General features: G+C 41.9%; 1 protein-coding gene across 1 annotated transcript; it reads left to right on the top strand.

Moving 5' to 3' along the window:
• Positions 1-390: 390 nt before the first annotated feature.
• On the top strand, positions 391-6,442 carry LOC125866173 (uncharacterized). The gene is made up of 2 exons (XM_049546482.1): positions 391-1,235; positions 6,183-6,442. Exons 1-2 carry the CDS (start codon positions 482-484, stop codon positions 6,206-6,208), a joined length of 780 nt encoding a protein of 259 aa, XP_049402439.1. The 5' UTR covers positions 391-481; the 3' UTR covers positions 6,209-6,442.
• The last annotated feature ends 6,030 nt before the right edge of the window (positions 6,443-12,472 follow it).

Below are 12,472 nucleotides of genomic sequence, written 5' to 3'. Positions count from 1 at the left end.
AGCTCCAGATATACAGGCGATGCTCGTACAGATACTAGCTGCCATTGGGGGTATGCAGCAGGCCCCAGCTCCAGTTGTTCCAGTACCGCAGGGCCAGCCTACACCAGCGGCACCGATTGTCCAGCCTGACGATTTGGAGAGCGTCATGCCACTACGGGAGCAGAAGATGCTCGGTGTGTTCCTTAGACTATCACCGCCGAGGTTTTCTGGGGCAGTGGGGGAGGATGCCCACGAGTTTCTAGTTACTTGCCGCGAGCGGCTACAGACTTTGGGTTTAGTGGAGTCGAGAGGGGCAGACTTCACCGCTTACCAGTTAGACGGTCCCGCCAGGCAGTGGTGGCGTACATACTTAGAGACCAGGCCAGCTGGGTCTCCACCGGTCACATGGACTGAGTTTTCAGAGGCCTTCTTGGCCCGATTTATTCCCAGGAGCATCAGAGATCAGCTCAGAGATCAGTTTGCTCGGTTAGAGCAGGGCTCCATGACAGTATCAGAGTATGAGGCCCGATTCCACGAGCTCTCCAGGCATGCCGCCATGATATTACCTACTGAGGAGGAGAGGGTTCGTTGTTTTGTTCGGGGTTTGAGACTACAGTTGCGGATTGAGACTCAGTCTTTAGTCTCAGCGGGCCGCTCATTTCTAGATGTAGTGGACCATGCCCGCACTATCGAGCAGCTCCGTCGCGAGGCCCAAGGGGGCAGCGGCAAGAGACCTAGACAGGAGGATAGCTATGATAGGCGCCGTTTCAGACCCCGAGGGTCTTATGATAGATCCCAGCAGAGGTTTCAGTCGGGTCAGTCTAGTAGCCCCTTCCAGGCTGCTCTCCAGGCATCAGAGGGTGATCAGCACCGCCATATTGGTTTTAGTGCCGGTCCTAGTCGGGGCCGAGATAGTTCACAGATGGGTTCTTCTGGCCGGGGTAGCCGACCTCCAGCTCTCAGTCGACAGTTCCAGGGGTGTTATGAATGTGGGGGGTTAGATCATTGGGCCCGCGAGTGTCCCCATCGCAGGTTAGCCTTACCCGCTCCACAGGCAGCTAGGCATGCGCCAGCACCTCCAGCTAGAGGCAGAGGCCAGGGACAGGACCGTAGGGGTGGTCACCAGGGTATACGGGGTGGTCCCCGAGGAGGCAGATTAGGGGGCAGAGTCGATGCACAGGGTAGGGGAGTCCAGGCCCACTTTTATGCAGCTCCAGCTAGAGCAGATGCTGAGACCTCGGACGATGTGATCACAGGTACAGTGTTATTATGCCAGCAGCCCGCCTTGGCTTTATTTGATCCAGGCTCTACTTTTTCGTATGTTTCTGTCTACTATGCCTCTCGATTGAGTTTGATGTCTGAGCCTCTGGTAGCGCCGTTGCGTGTGTCGACCCCCGTGGGTGAGTCTTTAGTAGTGGATCAGGTATTTCGATCTTGCTTAGTTACTATCCAGGGGTGTGACACCCGGGCTGACCTTATATTGCTTGACATGGTTGATTTTGATGTGATTCTGGGCATGGATTGGTTATCCCCTTATCGCGCTGTTTTAGATTGCTTTTCTAAGACCGTTACCTTAGCCATTCCCGGTATTCCTCCGGTGGTGTGGCAGGGATCTCGTGGTAGCACACCAGTTGGGGTTATTTCTTTTATTCGTGCTAGGAGGCTAGTGGCTAGCGGATGCTTATCATATTTGGCCTATGTACGTGATGTGAGTAAGGAGGTTCCTCCGGTTGAGTCAGTTCCTGTTGTTCGTGACTTCATAGATGTGTTTCCTACTGATCTACCTGGCCTACCCCCAGAGCGTGATGTCGACTTTCCGATTGAGCTTGAGCCAGGTACTCGCCCTATTTCTATTCCGCCATATCGGATGGCTCCTGCAGAGCTCAAGGAGCTCAGTGTTCAGCTTCAGGATCTCTTGGGTAAGGGATTCATTAGGCCTAGTGTATCGCCTTGGGGTGCCCCAGTCCTCTTCGTGAAGAAGAAGGACGGTACTATGCGATTGTGTATTGACTACAGGCAGCTGAACAAGGTGACAGTGAAGAATCGATATCCTCTGCCTAGGATCGATGACCTATTTGACCAGCTACAGGGAGCTTCAGTGTTCTCTAAGATTGATTTGAGGTCCGGTTACCACCAGTTGAGGATTAGGGCAGCGGACATCCCTAAGACCGCATTTAGGACTCGTTATGGCCATTATGAGTTCTTGGTGATGTCGTTTGGGTTGACTAATGCCCCTGCTGCCTTTATGGACTTGATGACGCGTGTGTTCAGGCCTTATCTTGATTCCTTCGTCATAGTCTTCATTGATGACATACTAGTATACTCGCGGAGCCGGAGTGAGCATGAGCAGCATTTGAGGATAGTGCTCCAGACTTTGAGAGATCAGCGGCTTTATGCCAAGTTCTCAAAGTGCGAGTTTTGGCTTGAGTCTGTAGCCTTCTTGGGGCACGTGGTGTCCAAGGAGGGTATTAGGGTTGATCCGGCGAAGATTGAGGCTATTCGTGATTGGCACAGGCCCACTTCAGTTACTGAGATTCGGAGCTTCGTCGGACTAGCAGGCTATTACAGACGCTTTGTTGAGGGCTTTTCTACTATTGCAGCCCCGTTGACTCGATTGACTCGTGTTGATGTTCCTTTTGTTTGGTCAGAGGAGTGTGAGGCGAGCTTTTTGAGGCTCAAGGAGTTATTGACCACCGCTCCTATATTGACTCTTCCAGTTGAGGGCGAGGGCTTCACGGTATATTGTGACGCATCCGGCGTTGGTTTGGGTTGTGTATTGATGCAGCAGGGCCGGGTTATTGCTTATGCGTCGAGGCAGCTTAAGATTCATGAGCGCAACTACTCCACCCACGACTTAGAGTTGGCGGCGGTGATTTTTATGCTTAAGATTTGGAGACATTACCTGTATGGAGTTTGATGCGAGACCTATATTGATCACAGGAGCCTTCAGTACATTATGAGCCAGAGAGATCTTAATTTGAGACAGCGTCGTTGGATTGAGCTCCTGAAGGACTATGACCTCTCTATTCTTTACCATCCGGGCAAGGAAAATGTAGTAGCGGACGCCTTGAGTCGGAAGGCAGTGAGTATGGGTAGTCTAGCTTTTCTTTCTACTACGGAGAGACCATAAGCTTTGGACATCCAGTCCTTAGCTAACCGGATGGTACGTCTTGATATCTCTGATTCCCGGTGTGTACTAGTTTATGTGGATGCTCAGTCATCTCTGCTGGATCGGATTTGCAGCCGTCAGTTTGAGGATGAGGACTTAGTGGCACTTCGAGATCGAGTTTTGGGAGGCGGGGCAAGCTTAGCCCCAGGTATATAGGTCCTTTTGAGATATTGAGGACAGTTGGGGAGGTCGCATATGAGTTAGCTTTGCCCCCGGCCTTTTCAGTTATTCACCCACTTTTTCATGTTTCGATGTTGCGCCGGTATGTTCCAGATGAGTCCCATGTGATTCAGTATGATGCAGTTGACTTGGATGACAGTTTGAGATACATTAAGGAGCCAATTGTTATTTTGGCTAGAGATGTCAGACGGTTGCGTTCCAGAGCCATTCTTGTGGTTAAGGTCTACTGGAGACATCGTCCAGTTGAGGAGGCTACCTGGGAGACCGAGCATGAGATGCGGGTACAGTTCCCCGACTTATTTGAGCATTCAGGTACCTCTTGACTCTTACTTTCGCGGACGAAAGTTCGTTTAGTAGTGGATATTGTAATGACTTGAAAAGTTGACTTTGGTCAACCTTCTTGGAAGACGTGCTCAGATGAAAATTCTGACAGCTAGGTTAGCTTCGGAAGATCGAGATTGATCTAGAACGACCTTTGTTCACTTCCCAAGGCTTTAGATGGCAGTTGTGGAATCTGGCTCAAAACGATACGGGGTGTGGGACCCACTTTTCATCGAAACGATCTCCAAATGGAAATTCCGCCTTCACCGTTGAGTCCAAAATATCATTTCCAATCAGATTCCATATAAGGTTTGTATTTTTCCGACTCCGAACGAGTCCGAAACATCGAAATTTAAATTTGAAGGGTTGTAGAATTTTGACGCGGGGGTGACGTGGCAGAGCCACGTGACGCCACGTGGCAGCGGAGTGGAAATATGGAAATTTCCAGAATTTAGGACGAAATTCGTCCATTTTTTTTCCTCAACTTCAACTTAAGATTGCTCCTTCATTTTGAGTCCAAATTAAGTGATTCAAAAGGCAAACTTCAAGAGAATTTCGAGGGGAATCTAGCGGTGATCTCAGAAACGCGAGGGGAGGCTTCGTTTGAGGTAAGAAATCAATTTTAGCCACTGCCAGGGTGATTTTCCGAATTGAATTGTTGTTGAATTTTGAATTGTGAGATCTTGATCATCTTAGGTCCGTTTTGAGTCATTCTTGTGGCTAACTTGTAGAGTTTTTCGCAAGGATCGTCGTGGTATAATCTGTTTGGGTTGAAAGGGTCTCATTTTTCCGAAAATTGGTGATCAAGGGGCTGCCCTTTTTAATTGTTGTGGCTGATTTGCGGTGTTGTAGGCATCTGCTTGTGCTAAAATTTTGGGGTATTAGTTTAGTAAGGTATTTGGGACGTTTCCACGGATTCGATTTCGAGATTCTAATTGTGGGCCCCACAATCCCATTTTAGACCCGATTTTTGGGTCCGTCTCCGAAAAATATAATTTTAGTGTCAATATATTCGTAATGACGAGGTGATTAACCTTTTGTTAGTGGGGAAGCATTTGGAGACCGTTCGGAGAGGATAAGATCCGGTACCGTGAGTTGGAGCACGCGTGGTCGGCTTTCAGGTAGACTATGGTTTTCTCTTGTGAGATTGAGCATGTTTAGGCATTTGTTTATTGATTTGCTTGAGTATGGAGGAGTTCAGGTGTCGAGCATGCTAAATTTCTATAATTCCTACCTTAGACCTTATTTCGGGAAAGTGTTGGATTATGACAGCATGTCTCTTGATATTATTGAATATCCATATCTTGTGGTGTATATGACAACATTGATTGAAGTATGTTTGGCCTTAGTCTAGGCTTAGACTAGTGTTGCCATAGACTTGCGAGGTTTCGGATGTCGTTGGGCAGTAGAACTTTGTCCGACGTCGTTTCGGACGATCAGCTCCTTGTAGACTGATATAGCAGACTTGGGTCTGATAGTCGGTAACTCAGCTTATGACCTTGTATCCATAATGCCCTGCTTTTCTATCGGTTTCAAATACCCGGTTAAAGTCCGTGGTCTAGCTTACTCATTATTGGATACTTCCTCGGCGATTTGGGGTATATGAGGGTCGGACTAAAATGATTATTTATGGTAATCGGTTTGGTGATATTTCCCGCGACGTATGGTTGGATATTGATTCTTAGCTACAGCACCCGGTTAGAGTCTGTGGTCCAGGTTACTTATGTCCAGGCTTAGCTACAGTACCCGGTTAGAGTCCGTGGTCCAGCTTACCTGTGATCTGGTTTTGGCTACACTACCCGATTAGAGTCCGTGGTCCAGCTTACTTATGTCCAGGCTTAGGTACAGTACCCGGTTAGAGTCCGTGGTCCAGCTTACCTGTGATCTGGTTTTGGCTACAGTACCCGGTTCGAGTCCGTGGTCCAGCCCACCCGTGCCCGACCTTTGGCTACAGCACCCGGTTCGAGTCCGTGGTCCAGCCCATATAGGTTGACTCATTAGCTATAGTACCCGGTTCGAGTCCGTGGTCCAGCTTGCACGTGGTGTATTCCCAATTCCTCACTAAAGCTTCAGTTTAGTCTTGATTACTCTCATCTGTAGGTTGAGGTTTTGGAGGTTGGAGAGATTCCAATTAAAGTCCGGGACGTAATGAGATCTTGGACTATAATTGGGAATGGTTCAGTTAAAAGTGCGGAAATTGGTAATATTGTGATAGACCTTCTAGCTCCATTATTTTACTTTAACTGCCGGTGCATCTGTCGGGCTTATGGGGGTCCGTGCAGGTGATTTCTTTTATTGTGCACGAGCGTACCCGTCGGGTTTATGGGAGCCCGGCGGAGTTAGTTAGATTGCTTGTCTTTGTTGCCTGTACGCTCGTGTACATTTCCCCCATTTACTACTCTTTGCACTTGATGTGACCCTTTATTCGCATTTCAGTTTACTTTTGCTTATCTTGCTCAGTCGGCCGATGATGTCTACTGGGTACCTGTTGTTTGGTACTCATGCTACGCTCTGCATCTATTTTGTGATGCAGGTCCGAGCACTAGTAGTCAGCGTTGATCGAGCTTGGAGTAGACTTATCCGGAGACGGGGGTGAGCACACGGCGTTTTGTACTATTTCAGTCTCCATCTGTATATATAGACTTGTCTTTTTCCTTTCGAGACAGTCCAATCTCTGTTGTCCAGTTTTGCGACTTGTACTCATTTTATAGTAGCTCTGTACTAGTGACTTCCAGGTTCTGGGAGGGATCTTTATTTGTATATATGTTTTTGGTTTGCTTCCGCCTGTTTATATTGTTATTTGCCTACTCTTGTTTAATTTCTACCCTCAGAACCATTACTTGTGGTTCCGGGTTACGGGTTGGCTTACCTGCTGGTGGGTTATAGTAGGTGCCATCATGACTTGATAAATCGGGTCGTGACAAAATGGCTCAAGTCTGAAAATTCATTTAAGAACCTATACAATTTGACTCATACTTATTAAAATAAACTATTAGGGTTTGTCACTTTTCGGTACAAAAGTAATTTATTTAGATAGGAAAAGAGATAAAAGGGAATAGGCGAGGACTTACTCGCAGCGGCGTCAGACGAAGGGAAAATGGGAGGCGTACTTCTCCAGGTCAGAACTAATACAGTTCCAATTCTTTTCATTTATATTGAAGTTAGGATGCTACATACATATATTAATATAATAATGTTATGAAAGAAAAATGGACAATGTACTTAGACTAGTCTATAATTGTTGTTTTGTTTGGTTATTTCTTAGTGTACAGTGACTGATGTATATGAAACAACTACATGCTAAAATATATTGGTAAGTTTTGAGTTTTCACTCTTTATAGAGAAATATTGTAACATTGTTAGTGTTGTTTTGTGAGTCTAGGATACAATAGATAGTGGATCAATTATGGCGCAATGATGAGCCAATTATTAAGCAAATTCATAGAAGGGTGGGTGTAGGATTTTTATCTGAATTGATACAGTTTCCGTGTTTTAGTTTCATGTTGGAAATCTCTTATGAACATCGTGTCGCAACTTCAATTATTATATATAATATCGGGTGCACATAAATAAGTATTAAGTATATTATATAACATGAATACCATTCGAATAATGATAATGAAAAAGTTGGATTTAACCCTAGACTTGAATCTTGGAAAATATGATAATTGAAATGTTAATTGGCATCAATATTTAAGAACTTGATTATAATTTTGAGTGGGTTTTTGGATCTAGGCTAGACCTATAGTAATATGAGTGCTGTTAGTTTTGAAAACTTATTGTGAATATTTATTTGAATAGATCGAATTGATTTAGAAGTTCAACGAAAGGGGAAGGTTCAAGTCCCGGAGTGATTGTTTAACTATTTCAGGCAAGTGGATTTCTAAACCCTTGTTAAGCGTATGAAATCCGTGTATTTCCTTGTGGTATATGTTTGGGAGTAACGTGATCAATTGTTTGTGTGATGTGTTGAGAATTGATTGAAAGACTTGTTGAATCATTGTTGAAGTTGTATCATGATTGTGTTGTTGTGATTTGTGCAATGCTATGAAAATGGTCATCTCTTCATTATTTGTGTGAACATGTCATTTGCATTGTTCTGAGACATGGTTGTGACAAGTGTTATGTGCATTGAGAAAGAATAAAAAATAAAAGAGGATGTACTATTTCGAGGGACGTATCGCACGCCGCGATGGATACTTTATTTCGAGGGACGTGTCGCGCGCAGTGACGAATATTATATTTCGAGGGACGTATCGCGTGCCGCAATGGATGCATGGACAGAAATGTCCCCCATGGGTCCCGGACTGAGAGACAGCGGGTGTGTATCACTAGGTCAGACATGCATCACTATACTTGACATTGCATTTCATTGCATTGCACTTCTTTATTATTGGTGAACTTGATCTTGTGTGTTGCTGATCTTGTGAGTGCCTTTCTATGGAACTTGTGACTGATGAATATTGAGCTTGTTGTTAAAGGTATGCAATTGTTAGAATGTTGTTGTTGAGGATATGAAACTATTGTTGTTGTTGAGGATATGAAATTGTTGGAGTGTTGTGTTGAGCTATGTGTTTTGTAAATTGTGAACTGTTAGGTTGGGCTGGTTTTATACAGATTGTAGTTGTGAAGGTTCGGTTGGGGTGTAAGGAGTACTTGTATTCTATCCCCTTAGCGCGTGTTTAGAGGTTTACTTGCTGAGTACCGTGTGGTTTGGTACTCACCCCTTGCTTCTACAAATTTTTGTAGGTTACGAGCTTGGATTTTTGTGGTACTTGTTATTCTCTTCTTTTCTGAGGCCTCTGGGAGATTTGTGAGGTAGTTGTTTGTCTTCTCACCGATTCTTCTTACTCCTATTTATGATCTTGTTCTACTCTAGAAACAATGTCATATGAGACTTGTATTTTTCTTTTGATTCAGTTGTAATACTTTAGAGGCTTGTACACGTGACAAGCAGATTTTGGGGGTATATTTGAGTTTATTATAAAATTTCTGCATTTTATTGTAATGGTTGAGTTTTAGGCTGACTTGTCTTGGTGGGTTAAGACGAGTGCCATCAAATCCATTTTTGGGTCGTGACAAAATGGTATCAGAGCCCCAGGTTCATAGGTCTCACGTGTATACAAGTCGAGTCTAAGTAGAGTCCCGAGGATCGGTACGGAGACGTCTGTACTTATCTTCGAGAGGCTATATTGACTTTTAAGAAAAATCTTCACTTGTTGGCTCTTTATCGTGCGTACTTGGTCCGATTTTGATTCTTATCGCTTCATTCCATTCTCTCTCACTTATAATGATGAGTCGTGTGTGGTTCCTAAAGTTAGAAGTTGGTTCATCGTGTATGATTTAAATGTTAGATTTGGTATTAAGGTGGAAGTAATATACTTATGGAAAGGATGTGTGGTTAGATTTATAATGTTTAACAATTTGAAGGGGTTGTGTAAGGTTAGTTACCCTAGTAAAGTGAATAGTACTTGTGTGGTATATACGATATTTAGAGTAGTTTAACAATTGAAAGTGGAATGATTGAAAGAATGGCTAGATAATGAATATTGTAACTTTGGAAACTACAATTAGTAAAGTTTTCATAACATGAATGGGCTGCTTAGAAAATGATGAAAATGATGATGCACCAATTGAGGTTAGAATTTCTACTATGACTTTATAGATTGTGTTTATATCAAAGAAGGTCATGATACGACTACTACAATAGTATGGATGCTTACTTGATTAGATTTATAGAGTGTGTTACTCATACCATTGACCTGATCTGCGAATGAATCACTTTGGATGAGAGACTGAACGAATTTGATAGTGTATTGTAGTTACTTTATGGGCAGAAATATGTAAGCTATTTGAGTACAATCTTCTCGAGGGGTATGTTGTATTCTAGTGGTGGATTTAACAGACTTTTACGATGTGCTGCTAGTGGTATATGGAAGCGGATATGTCGATTGTAAGTGTGAATACTAAGAACTTAATGAGTTATCAATTGTATCACATGCTCATATAATAAGATTTGATGTTGCATTCATATTTGAGAAACCAACTAGTTCGTTACTACGGACGCTTGGGTTAAGCATTAGTTATAAAAAAGCTTTTCGTGGTGGATCTTTGATTCGATATTAATGTGTTTAGGTTGTGGAGTGTATCTCGAGAATTTTAAATGAGTGGTGATTTCATCGTAAGCTCCATGAAAGTGATCAGTATTAGGATGACAAGCCTATAGGTAAAGGAAGTCTCAACGAGTATACTTATGTGAAGACAATGGAGAATTTTAGTTAGAAAGTGCGTATAAAATTAAGTTAGTCCTTTGAATTTGATTGGTATAGCTGGGTTTGAGATGTCATGTCGATGACAAGGGTGACTTCGTGGTGATGGCAATGGCTAATAGAGTATAATGGTAATAAGAGTTTCTGATGGATTTTGATTGAGATGCAACTATATGATATGGATTATTGATTAACAAATTTTTGTATTGTAATAACGTCTTACGAGTATCTAAGGTTGTGGTTTGCTACATTTTGGTTAGTAAAATGGTCGTAGAAAAAGTGGTAGGAGGTGTTGTGACACCGCTCAAATTTAATTGAAATGAGCTAGAGTCATAACTGGAGAGAACTAGTGGAAAAAGTTTAGCCTTCGAAAGGAAGCGAAAACAATGACACTTACTCTGATTGCAAGGACCAAAAATGTATAATTAGATGGTTGAGAATTTGGTTTAGAGACACGTGGTTCCATCTATTTTGCTATGGTTATGGTGATAGTGTTACAGGTCATTCATATCAGTTAAGTTGTTTGGATAAAATTTGAGAAAGAAGTGTACAATTGTTCAGCTCGAGTGTGATGATAAGTTTTTTTGTGGTCTTAAGTTTGATAATGAGTATGGCTGGATTTTTAGCAAAGGGTATGATAAGATCGATAGGGAGGCAATCAATGATAAGCTAAGATACATGAATTCAAAAAAAAAAAAATCATAAATGTATGAGCTAATGTTGATATATAATTAGAATGGGCTACATAGTTGAAATTAGAATTTGAGTTCTTCATTGCGAGTCTACATTTATTGTAGTAGGTTTTGTTAAGGTATGGATTGAAAGGGTAAGAAATTATTGATTAAATCGGGTATTGAGCATTTGGAAGGACTTGTGCATGATTTAAGTTGTAAAGTCGGTTACTTTTGATTGTTAAAGGATCTAAGAAAGGGTTTCACATAAGGTTTTGGTTTTGAGTATAAGGTTAAATTTCATGGATTATTGGTCAATTATTTAGATTGGTAAGTGAGTCAGCGAAAGAAACAAGATTTTGGTGTATTAAAGAGTTCAAGGTATTTAGAAATTTTCATCATGGGAAGAATTTAAGAGATGTGAAGGAATAACACCTCTTATATAGACTTTTGGTTCGAAGTGAAGGTTGTATGGATTTTCATACATAAATTCTAATATGACTATGGATGTGAATTGGTTCAATATAAACTTATTAAGGTTCTATCATTGACTTTCATAAAGATGGAGTTTTAGTTTGGGTGACAAGCAATGAAGTGTGAAAGATTCTATGTGGTTATGTCGAGCTAGATTGTTAAAAATATGATAGGTAACTTATGAATATTCAACGATGTGGACCTACAGTTCTACATGGTTAATGGGGATTTTTAGGGGATTGAAATTACTTTGTTGATGGGACGATATAGATTGTTATGATGTGTTACATAAGCATTTAACGGTGAGTAGAGGTTATGTGTTTATACTATATAGAATTATTAGAGTGACTAAGGATTTTCTCTGAGTTTTGGCATAAGGTATGTCAAGGTTTGGAATGGTAGTTGAAACATTGTATGTGAAAAATTACATGGAGTTGACATTGAGTGTGATTCAATTGTTGTATCTCGATGGTAAAGTACTTTTAGATCTGGAATTAGTGCTATCAGTCTTGGGTGTGACCTGTATTTGTCATGAAATGCTTAAATTGAAAGAGAGGGAGCCATAGTTTGAAAATTTTGGAGGCGATTATGTGTTTGCTAAAAAGACTTTGATACTAGTGACAGTTTGAGAGTAAGGTAAATGACTGGTGTAGTTATGATGTTTGTTGGTATTAAGAGTGTTAGATTCAATGGAGTACTGTGAGAAGTATGTAGGGTCTGATGAATCTAGTATTTGTAATATTGTAATGGGATCGATCTGGTTGATTGTTGGTAGCTAAAAATCAAGAGATAGAGTCAGATGAATAGAATTTTATTTATATGGGCAATATGGAAGAAGTATCTTGTGTTATTCGACCTCTCTTCTGTATATTCTTATGTGACCACTTTCTTCGTACTTGATATTATTTGGAGTATGATTCACCGCTTATGCTACTCGTGTTTCCACATCTGTGGGTGAATCCCTAGTGGTGGATCGGATGCACCGATCCTCTTGTGCCCTCTTGATAGGGTATGATCCTTAGAAAGACTTGGTCATTTCAGTTATGATAGATTTGGTGTTGTTTGGGATAGTTGAAGTATATCGGTAGTTCTATACGCACAACCTTGCTTATGAGAATTTATATAAGAGCTATGAAAAGTTACAATTGTCTAAAAGTGTTGTTAGAGGTTCTGCATTTTTAAGTGTATCACTTGTTGGGTGTTTACTTAATCATTTTCTTCTCTGGGTTAGATAAGTTGATTCTCCCTTGATGAATATTCGATGTCTAAATATCAAAATTTTATAATTTAAGCTCATGTAATGATTATATTGTGAGAAGGAACTTTTGATGGGATATGTGACGGTTTGTGCATTATGAGTGTGTGGTGGTTGCTTTAGGTTCACTTTTGGTTGTAGCCGGTATGGATTT

The sequence above is a fragment of the Solanum stenotomum genome, chromosome 5 (assembly GCF_019186545.1).
Source record: "Solanum stenotomum isolate F172 chromosome 5, ASM1918654v1, whole genome shotgun sequence".
NCBI classification, from domain to species: Eukaryota; Viridiplantae; Streptophyta; class Magnoliopsida; order Solanales; family Solanaceae; genus Solanum; species Solanum stenotomum.
Note: the sequence above shows the minus strand (reverse complement) of the source record. Positions and strands in the feature narration are given on the sequence as shown.